The 20,483-nt window shown below is 38.0% G+C and overlaps 1 protein-coding gene across 6 annotated transcripts in view; it reads right to left on the minus strand.

Moving 5' to 3' along the window:
* The window catches only part of LOC127415775 (receptor-type tyrosine-protein phosphatase kappa-like), a 300,986-nt gene that overhangs the window by 18,214 nt on the left and 262,289 nt on the right, over nt 1-20,483 (minus strand). For 3 of the 6 annotated variants that reach the window (XM_051654680.1, XM_051654681.1, XM_051654677.1), the window contains 9 exons: nt 18,536-18,571; nt 12,952-13,136; nt 11,984-12,071; nt 10,889-11,028; nt 10,734-10,751; nt 10,094-10,130; nt 9,324-9,421; nt 2,621-2,737; nt 2,303-2,457 (listed from right to left, as the gene is read on the minus strand). In XM_051654680.1, the coding sequence (XP_051510640.1) occupies nt 2,303-2,457; nt 2,621-2,737; nt 9,324-9,421; nt 10,094-10,130; nt 10,734-10,751; nt 10,889-11,028; nt 11,984-12,071; nt 12,952-13,136; nt 18,536-18,571 (874 nt within the window). The remainder of the gene's footprint in view (nt 1-2,302; nt 2,458-2,620; nt 2,738-9,323; nt 9,422-10,093; nt 10,131-10,733; nt 10,752-10,888; nt 11,029-11,983; nt 12,072-12,951; nt 13,137-18,535; nt 18,572-20,483) is intronic. The other 3 variants (XM_051654679.1, XM_051654683.1, XM_051654682.1) reach the window with 3 other exon arrangements.

Consider the following 20,483-nt stretch of genomic DNA (forward strand, 5'->3'; position numbering starts at 1 on the left):
TAAATATGTTTCATTAACCACTTTCATGCATGTAAACTGTTACTTTGCCGGATTAGTCATTCACACAAGCAAGTACAATTATCTTTAACCAGCTAATATACAGTAGTAGGAAAGATGGCAGTGGCACAATTTCTTTAGAACTCTTTAGAACTCAATACACAATGTCTGCAATGTTTTTGCAATATTTCTGCTAGGTAGATTTTTGTCTCAAAATAACTTTTTAATTGCCTTTAACTTTGACAGCAGACAACCAATGTCAGCATGTAATCTTGCACAAGCTTAAACCGCAAATACAGAGCGCAACAGTGCCCGCCCACTTTTCAGTCGTCTTGGTTCCGGAAGTATTTTTCCCATTCATTTTGTTCATAGGGACTTCATGAAATCCTTTATAAAAGAGCTCCGAGGTGAATCATAACATTACAAACTTTGATTTGAAGCAAAAAAGTATTTGAAAATCAGACCAAAAGGTGAAGGTGCAAGACTGTGTACTTAACGCCTTAAATGAACTACAACTGCGAATGATGTAATCGAATTAAAAATGATGGAAAAATATTAAACTATTAAAAGTTGTTGAGTATAGGTATTGAAATAATTTATTTTATATGAATTGCAAAATATTCAGACATTTACAAATATAAATTGCATCATTCACAGTGCATCATGGGAGTGGGCGTTCACTGCAGAGCTCTTTAGCCTCGGATTGTTGGCTGCAAATCTTTGATTGGTGGATCTTTCTCTTCAGGATCATGGGTAGTGTAGTTCTTCACCAGGAATTCTGTGATTAAACACGGTTTCTAAAAAAGTTGAAATAACGCAGACTGATGGCTTCAACAGAAACATATACCGTCGATTAATAACCTCTGAGCTCACGGCAGCTCTGTCTTTAACCTCCTGAGACCCCCGCATGACTGCTGTGTGCATTTTCCATTTCCCTTTTTGATTTATAACTAGTAGCACCTAATAAACAAGCAAACAAATAAATAAAATTTCTAGAGCAAATAGTTTCCCTAAAAATTGATGTCCTCATATGTGGACAGCGGGACTAAGTTGTGAACTTTTAAGTAATTCCAATCTATAGAAAGTCAGATTTGTTTCATCAAATAGTTTATTATGTGTCCAGGAGTGTTGATTATTCATGTTTTTGAGACATTACAGCTGATTTTCTGTAAAGCTGAATAAATAATTCTGATTAAAAGTAATGTCCAGCATCATCCAATCACTGCTAACCATGTAAAAATAAAAATTTAGCATTATACAATTCTGAATCTACGTACTGATTATCATTGTTCTAAACTTTTGGTCGAATTTTAGGAGTAAATGCATTTAGCTCCACAGAAATCTACAGGATGCTCCCTTGCTCCCTATTTAGTGAATGACTGAACCTCTAGTGTGCTGTCTGTCTGCACTGGTCTCAGAACAGTTTGAAATGCACCTTATTTTCATCCTAACTCCATATAAAGCCTCTGAAAGCAACATTTTTCAGCTTTTGCATGAATACATTTATTCTCAATGTGAAAATACACAGTAAATATATAGGAATGCATTTATTAATGTTAATGAATAGAACCGTATTGAACAGTGATAACAAAATATAATATAACAAGAGTTATATTAAAATGAAGAGAAATGACCCACAGATGTGTTAATGTTGAAAATTATTAAAAATAACTAATACGTTTTTTCATCTTTTGAGGTAATAAAGTCCCATTTTCCACATATGTGGACATCATGTTTATCTGCGCACTGACGCACGAAAAATTAATGGATTTTTTAAAGTGGCTTATCAAATTAATCTAGAGACACGACTCTTTACAACCAAACAGGTTTCAATCAAAAAACATAAAGAGGTTTCTTACCAGAGGCACTTTTGTTGGTGCTGCGCCCATAGGAGCGATTCATGGAAATCAACGTCATGCTGTTGTGTCACGTGACGCAGTGCAGCAGAAGTTTAACTTAAATGAATTGAATTTAAATTAATTTAAATTATGCATTGCGAATTGTGAAGCCAAAATACAACATCCACACGTGGACACGGCGTCGCATAAGGTTAAAGGTTTATAAGTTATTGTTAATAATCCATTCACCTACGGACAAAATGAATGGGATTTTTACTTCAGGAACCTGACTGTTGCACTCTATTACAGCTTTTTAAACACACAGCATCAATTTGGAACTTTTCCATCAAATTCCTTACGCTGACGAATTGCTGCCCATTTCGACAATCAGCCCTGTTCCCATGAACTCGAAATATACAGCGAAGGCTGTACGTGTGCATGTGCACAGTGTTTGTGCATCACTGTACCTGCAGTGCACGACGATAGGACCTGCTGTGGGTGGGTTGGACATCTTGACTCGGCGGATAAATGACAGCAGTCCAGTGGCGTGATACGGTACTCCATGATCAGGCCAGCCGGTGAAATGGAACTGCTTTACCTCTCTCACCTCATTAAAACCTCTCTGTCAACACAGCAAAAACAATCAACAAAACAGTGACAAGTGTGTTTTATATGGCGTAAATAAAAGATTCTCCAGGGCCCAGAAATATTAGTAACTACTGTAAGGTAGGTTGTGTTAGATAGAACATAGGATATAAGTTTAAATAATGTCAAAACAATCTCACCCTCTCAAGAGTGAAAGTCCTGACAACGTATTCTGCGAGAGGCTCCACCTCCACAAATGTCACTTTGAAATCTCCATAAACTTCAGCATCATCTGGCCAGTACTTATAGCATTTTACCTACAGGAGGAACAGACCAATCAAACGTAGAATACAGAGCAGAAAGACACACTGTCTACTGATCACATGCACACAACAGCCAATATATTTTTAGTGCATTTATTGTTGTGGACTGACAATGATGCCTTGATTCACAGCAGTCAGACACATTTCAAATGTTTAATTTAAAGAACAAACACACAAAGTGTCAATGTCAACCTGAAGTACTGTGTTCAGTTCTATGATCATTTGCCCCATGAACAATGTGATTATAAAAACTGCTGTGAAATAATTTTAAATGTGATCACTTGTACATAATGACATAATTTAATAAAATCTCCACAAACATGCAAAAAAAAAAAAAAAAAAAAGAAAAAGAAAAAAGAAAGTGCAAAACATCCAAAAAAAACATGCTTCAACCCTTTGAGAAGTGTCCTTTTGTATTTCACCATAGGATTTCAACAAATAGACCCATGGGGCCCTATTTTAAGAGTGCTAGTGCTAAGTACAGCACTATGCCATAAATCATAAGTGCAAAGTCAGTGGGAATGGGCATGAAGTTTTTATATTTTCGTGCAAGCATGTGCTACGTCTAGGCGCAAGTGGGTTTGGTGAAATCACTTGCACAAAGCACTAATGGGCTGGATAAAATGCAGTTTAATTCTGAGGTTCTTCTCTGGTTATTGCACCATCTGTGTCCTATTATATAGTCCATTCCCTCAAGCACCAGCGACATAAACAAAGACAGCACATTTATAAGAAGTCAGCAGTGTAAATGGACTGTATGCAATGAATAAGAAGAATAGAAATATTTCTATGACAGTGACACGTTCCTTCAATACGCATAGAAAATGTGATTCTCGTCAGGATTTGGGTACGTTTAAATTAGATCATAAATACAACTGTAAACATAATAATAATAATTGAAAAATAAAACCATGTCCTGTAGAAAATTTAACACAAAACTCATAAATGATTGTTTCATAAAACAGCTACAACGGTGATTGTCAGGGATTTAATTTGATGTTCCACTATATTTTCAGAGTTTGGACACAAACTTTATTAACCACCTGCTGGTGAAATCTCCAAACTGCAAATGCAGGAACTGAGTTTAAACTTTGCGCTGAAAACAGACCTGCTACTGAAACGTCTTAATGCAATGATCTATTTCTCAGGAAAATAGCAAATTGTGCTTTCCGCCAGTTCATTAACATATACACTACCAGTCAAAAGTTTTGAAACACTTACTCATTCTTTATTATATATATATATTTTTTTTCACATTTAGAATAATAGTAAAGTCATCAAAACTATGGAATAAAATAAATGGAACGTTGTCGCTATAATGTGTTTCATTCTCGGTGGGGCGCGTGGTGAGTTGAGTGTGGTTGCCGCGGTGGATGGCGTGAAGCCTCCACACGCGCTATGTCTCCGTGGCAACGCGCTCAACAAGCCACGTGATAAGATGCACGGGTTGACAGACTATAGAATAACATAAATGGAACTATGGGAATTATGTTGTGACTAAACAAAATCCAAAATAAATCAAAACTGTGTTATATTTTAGCATCTTCAAAGTAGTCACCCTTTGCCTAGAATTTGCAGACATGTACTCTTGACATTTTCTCAACCAACTTCTTGAGGTATCACCCTGGGATGCTTTTTAAACAGTATTGAAGGAGTTCCCATCTATGTTGGGCACTTATTGGCTGCTTTTCTTTATTATTTGGTCCAATTCATCCATTTCAAAACTGTTTTTTTTTTTTTTTAATTAAATTTTAGTTTTATAATAAAATAAATTAATATGGTGGCACAATTATATTTTTGTCTACAAAATAATTTCAAACATTTAAGCATACGCCTTCAGATCAAAAGATTTTTAAGATCATGAGAAACATTTCAGTAAAGTGTTTCAAATCTTTTGACCGGTAGTATAATAAACTCACAGTTTGTGCGCATACACCCACAGATAGTGCAAACACTCCCACCCACACCCACTTGCACTTTGTGCTGGCATGAAAACTGCATTTAGAATTAGCACTCTCATGAAAATTGGAAGATGTAGATCACGGTCTATGTGCGCTTATGAAAATAGAGCCCCAAGTGTTTAGGTAATTCTTAAAATGTATTTTATGTCCATTTTTTATGAAATGATTGCATTGTGATATTATTATTAATATGTAATGAAAATCATCCCATTTTTTTTATTATTAAAATAAGCATAAATTAAGGGCAGTACAACAGTGCAATTGTAATTGAATTTGTTCGGTGATCCTCATGAAACCTGTTAAGAAAACATCCTGACCCTTTCTGACTCCAAAATCATGAGACAAAGATAAGAAATTATGTTTTGAAAATGAAGCCTATATTTTGCTTTGTGACATTATTTTCAGGACAGAATCACACATTTTGTCCTGAAAATAATGTCACAATGCAAAAAATCTTAATTGTTACATGCAAGTTTCAGTTTCTTTATGCAAAACAAATTGTCATATTTGTTTCTTTTGATTTTGAAGTAAAATAGGGCTAGGACATTTTCTTAACAAGTTTCGTGAGCATCAACCAATTAGTATTACAGTACAAATATGTTCATTTGTGATTTCACACCATGCCAGCTTCCATGGCGCCGAGTATGGCTGCTGCGTTGCGAGCTCCAACACAACATAGCAATGTTTTGTTTGTTTTGTTTACAATTCTTATGTTTTTTGTCTTGGATGTTGTCTGCCTCATTGTCTACGACAGACAAACACTTTTGGACATTGGTTCAGCGATCTCACACCGAAAACCGGACTTCACATTCCTCAATGCCGACCCGCTGTTTACAAACACGCCAGCGGAGCCCTTTGTCTGGGCAGCACGGCCGCGGAAACGCAAAAGGAAAAGGGGAAACAGAGCCGGCGTTCTCATCAGAGTAAGACACCGCGCAAATCAACCCCTGCTACCCACTATTCTACTGGCAAATGTTCAGTCTCTGGATAACAAGCTCTGCGAGCTGAAAGCGCGGATCTCTTTCCAACGAGAGACGAGGGACTGCTGCATTATCTGCCTAACAGAAACTTGGATGTCTGCGGAGATTCCAGACTCAGCCATCGAACCCGCGGGGTTCTCCATGCTCCGAGCGGACAGAGCGAAAGACCTCTCAGGTAAAACTAGAGGAGGTGGTGTATGTTTTATGATCAACAAATCCTGGTGTGATCAGAGGAACGTACATTCCATCAAGTCTTTCTGTTCTCCTGATCTGGAATTTCTTATGCTTCTGTGTCGACCATTCTGGCTACCGAGGGAATTCACAGCGATCATTATCACTGCTGTGTACATCCCGCCACAAGCCGACACAGACCGGGCACTCAAGGAACTGTATGGGAGTATAAGTGAGCAGGAAACAGCGCACCCTGAGGCCGCGTTCATTGTGACCGGGGACTTTAATAAAGCCAGTTTAAAATCAGTCGCACCAAAATACCACCAGCACATTAGTTTCAACACACGAGGGGACTGGGTTTTGGATCATTGCTACTCTCCCTTCCGGGATGGCTACAAATCCCTCCCCCGCCCACCATTTGGCAAATCGGACCACTCTTCCATTCTGCTTCTGCCCGCTTACAGGCAGAAATTGAAACAGGAAGCACCCACCCTCAGAACGATCCAGTGCTGGTCGGACCAATCAGACTCTACGCTACAAGACTGTTTTGATCACACGGACTGGGAGATGTTCCGGTCCGCCTCTGATGACGACATCGAGCTTTACGCTGATAGCGTAATGTGTTTCATCAGAACGTGCGTAGAGGAAGTGATTCCGATCTATCCGAATCAGAAGCCGTGGATCAATAGTGATGTTTGCGCGGCACTTAATGTGCGGACCTCTGCTTTTAATTCCGGGAACGCGGAGGAGCATAAACAAGCCAGTTATGCCCTCCGAAAAACTATCAAAACAGCAAAACGCCAGTACAGGAACAAGATTGAAGGACAGTTTAACACCACCAACTCTAGAAGCATGTGGCAGGGAATTAACATCATCACGGACTTTAAAGAGAATAAAAACTCCGCCATGAACACCGCTGCCTCTCTACCGGATGAGCTAAATACTTTTTATGCTCGTTTCGAGGGAAATAACACCGCCCTCGCGGAGAGAGCTCTCGCGGCTGATGCTACAGAGGTTAGTCCACTCTCCGTCTCTGTAGCGGATGTAACCCGAACCTTCCGACGGGTGAATATCCGCAAAGCCGCGGGCCCAGACGGCATTCCGGGCCGCGTCATCAGAGCGTGCGCGAACCAGCTGGCTGGTGTTTTTACTGACATTTTTCAACCTTTCCCTCTCTTTGTCTGTAGTCCCCACATGCTTTAAAACATCCACCATTGTGCCTGTTCCAAAACAATCAAAAATAACTTGTTTAAATGACTGGCGTCCTGTTGCTCTGACCCCCATCATCAGCAAATGTTTTGAGAGACTAATCAGAGATTACATCTGCTCTGTATTGCCACTCAATCTCGACCCGCTGCAGTTTCCTTACCGCAACAACCGCTCCACTGATGATACCATTGCATCTACAATACACACTGCTCTCTCCCACCTGGAAAAAAAGAACACTTATGTGGGAATGATGTTTGTAGACTACAGCTCAGCATTCAACACCATAGTGCCCTCCAAGCTAGATGAGAAACTCCGGGCTCTGGGCTTAAACAGCTCGCTGTGCAGCTGGATCCTGGACTTCCTGTCAAGCAGACGCCAGGTGGTTAGAATAGGCAGCAACATCTCCTCATCACTGATCCTCAACACTGGAGCCCCACAGGGCTGTGTTCTCAGCCCACTACTGTATTCCTTGTACACACATGACTGTGTGGCAACACATAGCTCCAATGCCATCATTAAGTTTGCTGATGACACGACGGTGGTAGGTCTGATCACTGACAATGATGAAACAGCCTACAGAGAGGAGGTGCACACTCTGACACACTGGTGTCAGGAGCACAACCTCTCCCTCAATGTCAGTAAGACAAAGGAGCTTGTGGTGGACTTCAGAAGAAAAGACAGAGAACACAGTCCCATTACCATCAATGGAGCACCAGTGGAGAGAGTCAGCAGCTTCAAGTTCCTGGGTGTCCACATCACTGAGGAACTCACATGGTCCGTCCACACTGAAGTCGTTGTGAAGAAGGCTCATCAGCGCCTCTTCTTCCTGAGATGGCTGAGGAAGTTTGGAATGAACCGCCACATCCTCACACGGTTCTACACCTGCACTGTGGAGAGCATCCTGACTGGCTGTATCTCCGCCTGGTACGGCAATAGCACCGCCCACAACCGCAAAGCACTGCAAAGGGTGGTGCGAACTGCCAAACACATCATCGGAGGTGAGCTTCCCTCCCTCCAGGAAATATATACAAGGCGGTGTGTGAAAAAAGGATCATCTGAGGATCATCAGAGACTCCAGCCACCCGAGCCATGGGCTGTTCTCACTGCTACCATCAGGTAGGTGGTATAGCAGCATCAGGACCCGCACCAGCCGACTCCATGATAGCTTCTTCCCCCAAGCAATCAGACTTCTGAACTCTTGATCTCCCACGATCAAAATACATCAGCACTGCACTTTATTACTCTTACTCTTATATCTCACACCGGACTGTCATAAATTATATTATTATTATATTATATTCTCTCTTAACAACTGACTATCAACCGACAGCCTGAATGTCAATACAGTACAATACTGTACATTCTATATATATATATATATATATACTTTTTTTTTTTTTGATATATTTTAATTTTTAATTTTTATTGAATAATGTGTATCTATATAGTAAAAAACAAAAAAAAAACAAAAAACAAAAACAGCGTATTGTATACTGTACAGTGTATGTTATTATTTGTATATTGTTGAGTGTAATTATGTGTATAACAGATGTTTAAATTGTGTTGTGTTAATTTGATGTTATTGTAAATTGGTATATGTCTCATCACTGTCACTACTGCTATGTTGATTGGAACTGCACCCAAGAATTTCACACACCATTGCACTTGTGTATATGGCTGTGTGACAATAAAAGTGATTTTGATTTTTTTTTTTTTGATGGCTATTTGCATGGCGAAAAACAAGTTAAAATTCGGAAATAAAACCTATATAAGATTTTTAAGACCTATTTTTGCTAAAAACTGATTCAGGCCTGACTCCTCAAGGATTTCAATAAAATATGCTTCAGAGACAGTGGACTCTGGCGTGATATTACTGCCATGATTTCACATTACAGCAGGCAATTAACAATTGAGAATTGATTTAAGAAATGTGCTTGATTTGTAATGAAAATAATGTCACAATGCAGAAGTTCCTAATGACCCTTAAAAGGCTTCATTTTCTTTACATGAAATATTATTTCTTATTGTTTTCTTTTGTTTAGTTCTTCTTGTGATATTGGGGTGAAATGTGACCTGAACAGAATTGCTCAGTTTGCCCAGCAAATGTTTGTTCCACAGATCAGGTGAAATATGATCCAGTCATCTGATTACTAGTCCTCGCTCACTCTTCAAAAGGTTTGAACAGACAGGGGCCTTCACGTCACATCACAGAGCACACAAACACAAAATGGCCCCTCAGCAGGCAGTATAGCGACATACCCGGCCCACCTCCACAAGGTTGGTTACCATGACGATACAGGCCGATTGCTCTTGCCAGATCATCCTCCAGAAGTCGTACACCGTCTCGTGGACAGGGCCTGTCGGCAAGATCAAAAAAAGAAAAAAATGTACCTCTAAATCTACTCTTCATGTCCACCAATTTTTCATGCATGTTGTACTATTTGACAGCTTTAAATTTGTATTTTTGCAGCTTATTGTCTTAATGGACATGCTGTCTGTTTCCATGAGAGCACACATACATTAGCAAGACAGATCATTTTTGTTGAGGCATAATCTACAGTCATGTTATTCAATGAAACTACACTTTGAGGACTTTAAGACATTACATACGGACATTATAGCTTTTCTGTAAAGCTGATTTGAATCAATGCGTTGTGAAAAGAGCTTTACAAACAGAAATGACAAGACTCGACATATATTCGATGTGTGTGTAATGTCTAAAAGAGTTTGCTCACCGGCAACACAACGTTAAAATGTTCAGTGTGGATTGTTAGAACGCCGAATGATTGAGCGAATGTTTTTTCCTGTTTACAATGTTTCTCAAATGCTTGTACAAAAATGTAACACTTAAAATACAATGCAATGCTTTTCAGATGATGCACTTTTTCACAGACGTCTCGACAATGAGCTAATGCTCATCGTATTGTTACATATTAAAAATTTTTAGGGTTTCTAATGTTCAAGATTCTTGGCAAAAATAAAAAGAATATTTTATGTAAGCTAATTTAAACGAAGTAGTCCTCCTTTACCTTGAGTTGCAATGTAATGGCTGGGTCTTTGGTATCCCTGCAAGAGAAACAAGACAGCAAATAACGATTATGTAAAAATAAAGAATTAAAATAAATCATTTATATATATATATATATATATATACAAATTAAGTTAGCTTGAGATTACTTTTAATGGTTTAATATATTTGTGTTTTCTGTGTAAAACTCTAGGGTTATGTTATATCTTTAAAGAATAATTATTGCATGTTTTTAATTGTTTTTTTCTAATTGTCAGATAATAATCTAGCTCGCAAACTCTACAGACAGCACAATTTATTTTGATTAAATACACACTTACACACAAAACCACTCAACATCATACCAAAAATAAAGACCTCCACAAAAAACTAAACAAACTACAACAAAATCATGAGTATTAAATAAACCACCAACCAGGGATGTTAACATGCATGGAGACCGTGACATGAGCACAGCGTATGGAGACACAGCGTGAAGTAAAGCAACAGAATAAAGCTTGACATGCGTGTGTGTGTGTGTGTGTGGGGAGAGGAAGCCACAGCAAGCAGTCTTCATGCAGATGGGTTTTAGGGCATCATTAGGTGAGACAGAGAGGGTTGGGGTGTAGGTGTGTTTGGATATGCCCCACAGTGATACTTACATCCCTGTACAGCCAAATCTACCGCCCCAAAATCAAGCACATAAGAGTGAGAGAGAGCACAACAATGTCAGTGAGTCAGCAAGCACCTCCAACAAGGAAGAAAAGAAAGCTGTAAATTATGTATAGTTGAGGCATGCATAAAAGACCTCACATACGAGGGAGGGAGAGACGGTTCTCACACGTTCGCCAATGGAGGAGGAGGCGGCATCGCCACTTACATCAATGTAGTTGGCATTTATGTAGTCGGAGGAGGGGTCGTCTTCCATTGGCTGCAGGATCACTCGAGAATGATCGTCTGCAGCGCGACACACAGCCGTGTGTTCACACAGAGCAAATTCAGGAGAAAAACAACGTCAGTTAGGCTGTTCAGGGCTCTTGAGTTGCAATATATGGTTCTTTGGAGATTAAAAAAGTTCCTAATGTTTTATTTCTTCATTGTTTTCTGGGTTCTTTAAAGGGTGAATCTCACAAAGAATACGTCTTGGTCATATTTCACCCCAGAATCAAATGGGAGAAATAAGACACTCTATTTGGCATAAAGAAAATGCAGCCTACTTTTAGAACCATTAAACACATTTATCCCAGTTTTCATTGCTGTAAAGAATCCAGATGTTTCCTTTCACTTTTGGATATCATTATTCTCAATGATGATTCTCATAAGACTCTTTTTGTCTGAACACAATTATTATTATTTATTTTTTTTTCATTAAAATTCAGTTGAGTACCCTAACCCCTAACCGTAACCCTAACCCTACTACTATGATATTTATGAATAATATTTCAATAATATTTCAGATTTTTGCATTTCTTCAATAAGAATTTGAAAGAAATTGACATGAAAATAACGTCACAATGCAGTCCTAAAATTATGCTTCATTTTCTTCATACATTCAAGTACTACATTTATTGATCTTTCTTTATTTCTTTTGAATTTGGGCTGAAATATAAGCAGGACATGTTCATAAAGCACATTTACATTTATGCATTTGGCAGACGCTTTTATCCAAAGTGACTTGCAATGCATTCAAGCTATACATTTTATCAGTTTGTGTGTTCCCATGGTGCGTTGCTAGCGCCATGCTGTACCAGTTGAGCTACAGGATGAAGAGCTAGAGAATAAAACGTTATCTGCAGAATCTTCTGCTAAGATATTCAACTGTAAAACACGTTCAGGCTCTAACCTTTCATTTTAAGAGGCAAGTGCTAAAGTGTATTAGACTGTATATCCTGCATTCAATGAGGACTCTTACATGCAATGATGTTCCCATAGCGATTCTTTGTTCGGTTTTGCTCTTTTTTTGCTGCGTCCCATGAAGCAGACTGCCCCTCAAAGAAGCTCTGAGGAGTGATACAAAGAGAGAGAATTACAACAATAACTCGCACAGTATATTCAACTTTTTCAACACATTCAATTCAATATTGGGACAACGTCAGTACAACACAGAAGGTTGAATTTACTCTGCGTATGCAAATATATGCAAATGTAATAATTGAACAGTTCCAGAAACAAGAGGCGGTCTCAGCAGATGAAACGAAACAAATTTTGCTGCATCTGGCACAACACCTCGACTGAGGGAATCAGATTGTGGTTTGATGAAACCTCAGAAACAGAAATACAACGGCAGCTTTTTCTGCCTGCAACCAGCAAACCTATGAGTGCAAAACATCAGCGTGGAGGGGTGTGCAGTTTGTGTTAAGATCACAGAACTCAGCAGCGTTTACGACACAGTACTGGATGCCAGAAACAGAATAACAGGTTTTGCGTTATTCAGAATTACATTTGAATTGAGATAGCAAACAGGATGAATAATTGTAATTCAAATTTCTAAATTAATTCTGTATTAAAGAGGGTAATGTACTTTTGCTCATTTTAATCAAGTGTCAATCTAGAATTGCCATCTCACTTACAGCACAGAAAAAATCACTATTTTATATAATTAATAAATTCACATTTAGATTTTTTATATATATAGTTATCTGAAAACAATGTGGTGGGCATTCTGTGGTGCTGTATGGCAATAATATTTTTTTTACATATTTCTGTTCATTGTTTTGACAATATTGGACTTGATTTAGAGAAATGTCTAATCCACTGATTAGGAAATAATAATGTACATTTAGTCCAAATTAGTGACGCAATAACATACTCTTTGTCACAAAACTTGCGTTGGACTAAACAAAATTAATCTAAGTGTGCACAAGTCAAGCGTAATCTAACCTCATATTCCTCTTTGAAGCCGTAACTGTCTGAAGTCTTCATGAGATTAATGTGCTGCAGCAGGTCGGCCACCCGTATGGCAGGATGCAGCTGTCCGGTCTGGTAGGGTGACTCCGTGCCCTCGCAGTGATACCGCGGGATGTCCAGCAGTCTGCTGTTCTCAGCTGCAGCGGTGTGGTTCTCATCTGAAAAACGGATTGGGAACAGTTCATCTGAATTTGCACACAAGACTTAATAAACATGCCAGAGCTGTCAAAAGTACCAGCACTTCAGTATTAAGTAAATACTAAAATAAAAACAGAACAGGACCGTTTTTTTCTACAGTACTGGTAGTACAAAGTAATGTTACTGGGCAAGTGAACATCAATGGTAAGATATTACTGCATTGTAAGTGAACGTACACAGGTGGGACAAAAAAATCAGATGTTTATCAAAATATCTAACCTGGTCTCATAGAATCACGTTACAATACCAACATTTTTGAAAAATTATTTTCAGTGGCTCAATGTACGTGTCGCGTCAGTTTCCTGGTGAAATGAACACTGGTGGTGCTACAACAACAATGACTTTTATTCACTTTCACACAAATCACAAGTAAAACTTTATCTGTTCAGATTATCAGTTCATAAGCACTTACTTTTTGTCCTGTTCCTCACACAATGCTATCTTATGACATCTAAACACTTTTACTATAGCACATGACTCATTTTAACGTTTGCATTACATATTCAACTACATTTACAAGCTTGTTCAAGTGTGATCGAATTGTGCGTTAGCTCGACTGATAGAGCGTTGCACTTGTGATGTAAAGGAGCGGGGTACAAGTCCTGAAGAGCACATGAGTCCACACGTGAACCCAAAGTGTCATAGAAGCACCACAAAATGACGTGGTCATGCTTTTCATCACACATTTGCTTTTTCTGACACTATTGGTTAGGTTTAGGGTCGGGAGGTTTTCTCCCCAATTTGGAATGCCCAATTCCCAATGCGCTGTAAGTCCTCATGGTGGCGTAGTGACTCCTCAATCCGGGTGGCGGAGGACAAATCTCAGTTGCCTCCGCGTCTGAGACCGTCAACCTGCGCATCTTATCACATGGCTTGTTGAGCATGTTACCACGGAGACATAGCGCATGTGGAGGCTCACGCTATTCTCCACGGCATCCACACACAACTCACCACCGATAGCGAGAACCACATTATAGCAACCACGAGGAGGTTAACCCATGTGACTCTACCCTCCCAATTTGGTTGCTTAGGAGACCTGGCTGGAGTTACTCAGCATGCCCTGGATTCAAACTCGTGACTCCAGGGGTGATAGTCAGTGTCTATACTCGCTGAGCTTCCCAGGCTCCCAAAACTCATTAACCTTAAAAAAACCTCATCTGTTTGGGAGAAAATTGAACTCACTTTTAGCATCACATAGTGGACATTTCACCTCAAAACTGACGCGATACGTGTAATTAACCACGAATTGTAATTTTGTAAAAAAATGTCACCACCGTCACATAATTTTCATGAAATCAGGCTGAAAATATCAGATCTGCGCATTAATCCTGCACGCTTACATTCAGCCGAATAAACCTTCTGCCCTCCGTTATGTCGCTAATAATAAAAAAAAAACAACTAAAATGTACTACTGAATTGTTGGTATCGTGGCAACCAAGTACATATTCAAACGACTCGACAAATAAATGCAAAGCCCACAAATGCGTATACAATTCCTCACACACACTTACCAGTGATAGGCACTGATGAGGCAGCAGGAAAGAAAAGAGTGGTTTAGTTCAGCGTCACTTCAAACATACAGGCTCGATATTATAGCTGATGAGGTGGTAGGGACTAAACATGTACAGAACACAACTACAGGAGACTGAAGCGAGGGGGTTAACCAACAGTATGTCTCTCTTTTTGTAAAACAGAATCTCTACACAATTGTGGTTAATACTCAGGTTAACAGTTGTTCTCTATGGGTGCTCTGCAGTGACATACACAAATGTTTCACAGCATTGCTGTTAATATATTGTGTATTTTAGACTGACTGGAATGCTGTTTTTGCCAATCAGCATCCAGGACCGTAACTATTTGTTGTATTAAAAAAAGCAATAAGCCACTTGAGGACGTTTAAAAGATTTTACCATGAAAAATGGGTGTTAAGCAGTAAAAATGGGTGTAAACAGTCCTTCTAGTTCATTACATATCTTATAATTCATTACATTTCAATTTAGCCTAATTTAGATGATTTAATTTTAGAATATTACAACGGTTTTGTGCATTGCTCATCCAGATTGTAAAGTTTAAACTATCCATTTAAAAATTGAGATTTAATATTGAAAAGTGGTATTTTTGTAGTTCACATTCTTCTGCATTAAATACCTGAATTGAGAGAGTTGGTGTCATCCATGTGCTTCTCTCATACAATAAATGTATAAAAACTACTGTGCTGTTAATGCTTGTTTGTCTTCTGATAATCAGAAAGATGTCATTTTTCTGGATGCAGTCTTGCATTCTACTCTTCAGCTCATAGGTGAAACACTGAAAACTGTCACTTAAGGGGACATTTTAATACTCTGTCATCATCATCATCATCACTCCACTGGAGAAAACATGTCTTTCTGACGTGTTCCGTCATGTTAGGTTTACGTTTGCAGCTGACACTGTGAAGATGACTGAAGTGCAACTGGGTTAACGTGTAAGCTGTCAATTCTGTTTCAGCATCTACGACACACTCTGAAGACACCTCATGACCTCATGTGTGAGCGTGCTTGGGTATAGTAACACATATAGAGCTGTGGTTTTCAACTGGTTTTGTTTAAATTTGTTTTACAAAAGTCAATAGTATGTAGTATTATTAAAAGGTCTGTCAATCGATTCAACTTTGTATTCAAATTCATTACATGACATGCTGATTAATTCATTGAATCAATACTTGCTGAGACAGGCCCCCAAATAAAAATAAATAAATAAATAAATAAATAAATAATGATTTTATATATATATAATAATTCTAATATTTCTTCTTATTATTGTGGCAGATGAGTATAGTATTGATTAGACAATGTATTGTTTATTTCCATATTATTGAACATAAGTCTATCATTGGCTTGCAGTCCATATCAATCCATTTTGCAACTGAATTCATCAATCTGCCCGATGTTGACGTATTATAAGGGCTTTTCTAAGGACACATCAGACAGACGCATTTGAAGTGTCTTACTTTGGTTGAGTCGCGTCATAAACACTGCGTCAATTTAAATGTAGTTTGAATCTTAAAACACATCTGGAGACCCCTGCATTAGGAGCTGTGCTCCGTCCAGCTGTGTTTGATCGTAAGAACACGTCCTCATCTTGTGTGTCTGCTGTCAGTAAGTGTGTTTGTTGTCTGTACAGCTGGAGTCGCTCTTACTGACCCCTGCTGACTGAGACTCACTAAATCAGGAAGGTTTCCTTAATAAAGTCCGAGAGCATGATATATTGGGGTGCATGATATATATAGGGTTGATTTTTTAACATGTTATTTTTTTATATAATTAATCAAACTAAATTAACCAGCTATAATTATTAGCACAAGAAACTTTAAAAATAACTTAACAGGCTTGTTTTTCTACTTTAAATATTTTGTTTCTAAATGTCTTTTGAATTTCAATGGTTTCATCCTCTCGACAGCCAGTAATTCACCACACAAAACACATTGTGGTCGATAAAAAACATGTTTATTCTAGTTTCAACTCAAATTTAATATAGTCTGGGTCAGGTTTTGTTTTACCTGGCATGATTTTGTCCGTAGTTTTTTGAGAATGAGGGCAAACTTTATTTGATTGGAATCTACTTTATTTGGCTAGGTTCAACCAAATGACAGATTAATTCTTTATTTGAACCATTGCCACAGTTGCTGACAGGTTATAAATTGCTACTGTTAGGGCCAATTGTTGCAAGTTAACAACTTTGGGGGCGTGTTGAAGCGGGTTTCACCCAGGGCGCCATACAAGCTAGAACCGCTACTGCCTGTTTAGATAGGAAAAATAAACTGGCAGGGGGCAAGTAGGATTTCGCTTGGCATTTAGCATTGTTTTTTATCTGCTGTCCAGAACTCTATCAGAACAGACCTGAGAGCCACCAGTTAACAACTACAGATATAAAGTACACAAATACTGTGTGTGGGGGTTCACTTAGGTATAGTTTGTGACAGTGGCAGAAGCACACCCTGACAGCATGCCTTTCTACTTGAGATGACTAAAGACTCATTTCATTCACTCGTCATCTCAGGAGACATGCCTGTGGTTTAGGGATTTAGGGATTGATGAGGGGCTACATGAATGATGCATGCTGGGTAATGAGGTTGTTGATGTGTTGAAGGAGTCCTCAGCTCAATTCAGTTCTTTTCTCTTTTCAATTTGATTCAAACATTAGCTCATGACTTCAGCCAAAATACAAACAAAGCAATGAAGTTCTCTAAATAATTGGGGAGACGGGTTTGGCTGGAAATATGAAAAATTAAAGACAACATGAAACCGCATTCACAATGCATTTAACTTACACACTGTAAGAAATGTAAGGTATCCTTAAAAAATGTCTAAATTACCTGGTTTCATTTATTTACCTGAGAGGTTAAAGGGATAGTTCACCCAAAAAAGAATATTCTCTCATCATTTACTCACCATCATGCCATCTCAAACTCGCATGACATTCTTTCTTCTGCGAAACACAAAACAAGATATATTGATGGACGCATGACGCATTTTTGTCCATACAATATAATTGGGGTCCAAAACTTTCAAGCAGCATAAAGGTAATCCATACAACCCAAGTGGATAAACCATTATTTTCTGAAGTGGTACGATCGGTTTTGGGTGAGAAACAGACAAATTTAAGACCTTATCCATAATGAATCTTGACATCCAGCCCGATTATAACACAGTACAAGCTTCAAGACGTTGATTCAATCCCGTTATCATTATATTGATCGTATGGATTACCTTTATGCTGCCTTAATGTTCTTTTTGGAGCTTTAGAAAATTTGGACCCCATTGACTTTATACCTCATACATCTTTTAAAATATCTTTGTTTGTGAAAAAGAAGAAAGTCAAATGAGTTTGATACGGCATGAGAGTGAGTAAATGATGAGAGAATTATATTTTTTTGGTGAACTTTCCCTTTAAGTTATGGGTTATGGGTTAGATCAAGTAGAAGAAGATCGTTGAGGTAACAAAATGAAGTATTTCTGATTGAAACAGGATATCGTATAAGTATTGTAGTGCTAGGCTTGACTTTATTCATCAAGATTTGACTGGATCATTAAAAGTAAGCCATGATATTATAAGTTAAAATCACTTTCCACACCCAATACACCTTGGTTATGTCGTTTCAGACGTGCCTCTCAATGATAAAGTATTCAAATATTTTTTTTTTCTTTACAGTAACATGCACTTAATTGATGTATTGTGCACAAAGAGACCAGTGACATATGAAAAGACAGTACATAGGATCAGTTTGATTTCATGTTGTCTTTAAGTTATAAAGCAGGCTGAACTGAATTGCTCCGTGACCCAGACACAGACGTGGGCACGTGATACATTTAATCCTCACCTAATACAGCAGTTGGCACAAGGGGGTCATTTGGCACTGCAGAAAAATATGTAAAGTTATCATAAATATAACACAGCTTGAGAATGTGCAGACATTGACATCAGTTTGGCTGTCTAGACTAGAGATTTTTCTCATAATTTAACAGAAGTGCATGGTAAATGTGGGTGCATGCCATTTTTGCATGATCACTCAGCACTGTGTCATTACTAATAATTGAACCTTGATGCTTGAAAATCTGCAAAAGGTGTTAAGAATAGTGTAGTATCAACACCAAATTACATTAAATGCACTTGCATTTGTCTGTGCATAGAACAGGTACATAAACATAATGCAAATTATGCACACAAGATGACTGTTGCCAATTTAATCATGCATTGCTGTGTTGCAGAACAAAAGCAACATATTCTCAGTACTCTGGAATTAAGTGGGCTTATCTTGTGACTTTTATCATCCTACACATGTCAGTGCCCGGCAAAGACTTCTCAACTGCATTTCTCAGCTTTCTTCATGTGGGCGGCTTTTGTAAGTTTTTGAGATTCCTTGGTTGTTCCGGTGGATCAGACCAAATCTTTTCACACATGTATCAAGTGTGTTACATCTCCAGGCATAGGCATAGCGACCAAATCAACTCCTGTGCCAAAATCCTCAAACCATTCCGACAGGTTTAGAAAAGTTCAGGTGATGACAGCATTAAGGCCAGAAACACACTCTACGCATGCACACACAGCGTGGTAACACTTTCTATAAAGCCCATATTTAGAATTAATTGTAAAGGCATTATGAATGCATTATAATGGTATGCCTTCTAATATATTATAACTTCTCATAAATAACTGCAACCACAATTGTTATACATTATAACACTTACCTATTCATAGTAATACTAAGAGTATAATGCATGTTAACATGACCAACATACATTTTTAATGTATTTTACATATTTGAATTAGGTATACTTTAAGTGAAAAAAGCAAATGTCTTTTTATAAACATCCATAAGATAATGTTAAGTGGATATAGGAAATTACAAGTCAAGCTTGTAAAATGGAAGTTATATGCACAAAACACAAAGGAACATTCAGTGTAAATTTTGAGACATTAACCCTTGTGTGTCAATAAAAAAAAGTTACTCAGAGGTCCTTAGAGAACAGAAATGTCCACGTCTAAAAACTGCTAATAATATTACTAATATTATTATATTAATATTCATATTATTTTCCACTTTCAATGAGTTAATTTTTTTAACCAACATCTGTCCTGATCATAACTACCAAATATTAATTCATTTTCAGGATTTTAACCCTTTAAATGCCAGTTTGTTTAAATCATGCCAATGTTGCTTTTTACACACACACACAAATTTCTCAATACACACATACAAAACACACTCTGACATCCATACCAACACACCCACACAATTTTAGCTGCATCATTTATTCAATTGGCGTGCAGTGCTCTATAATACAGCAAACAGAAAATAGGGAAAAAGCATGTATTTGCTCCATAGGCTAAACATGAGAAAAATGGCGCCATCTGGTGGAAAATATTAAAAATTAAAATTTTGAAGCCATGGCTCCAGGGAATGAAAGCATAATATCATAGACTTCATGATTTTATACTTTAATGGCACTGGGATCAAATATTGCGGTTTTAATGGGTTTCAAAGGGGACATTTTTGTCCTGAAGGCCCTGAGTGTAACTATTTTGTGTACACAGTGTATTATTGATGTATTATAGGAATTGAGGTTGAAATATCAAAATACACACCTTTGGCAAAATGTATGCCATTGGCATTAACACAGCCAAAATGATTGAAAAAATTAAAATGAAAAAGATAAAAATTTCCCGAAGGTCGCACAAGGGGAAATGTTAAAGCTACAAGGTTATGTAGCAAATATGCATGTTGATCACACATGTAGCCAAAACTTTGTTACTTCTTACACAAAACA

This window comes from Myxocyprinus asiaticus, chromosome 25 (genome assembly GCF_019703515.2).
Source record: "Myxocyprinus asiaticus isolate MX2 ecotype Aquarium Trade chromosome 25, UBuf_Myxa_2, whole genome shotgun sequence".
In the NCBI taxonomy this organism is placed as follows: domain Eukaryota; kingdom Metazoa; phylum Chordata; class Actinopteri; order Cypriniformes; family Catostomidae; genus Myxocyprinus; species Myxocyprinus asiaticus.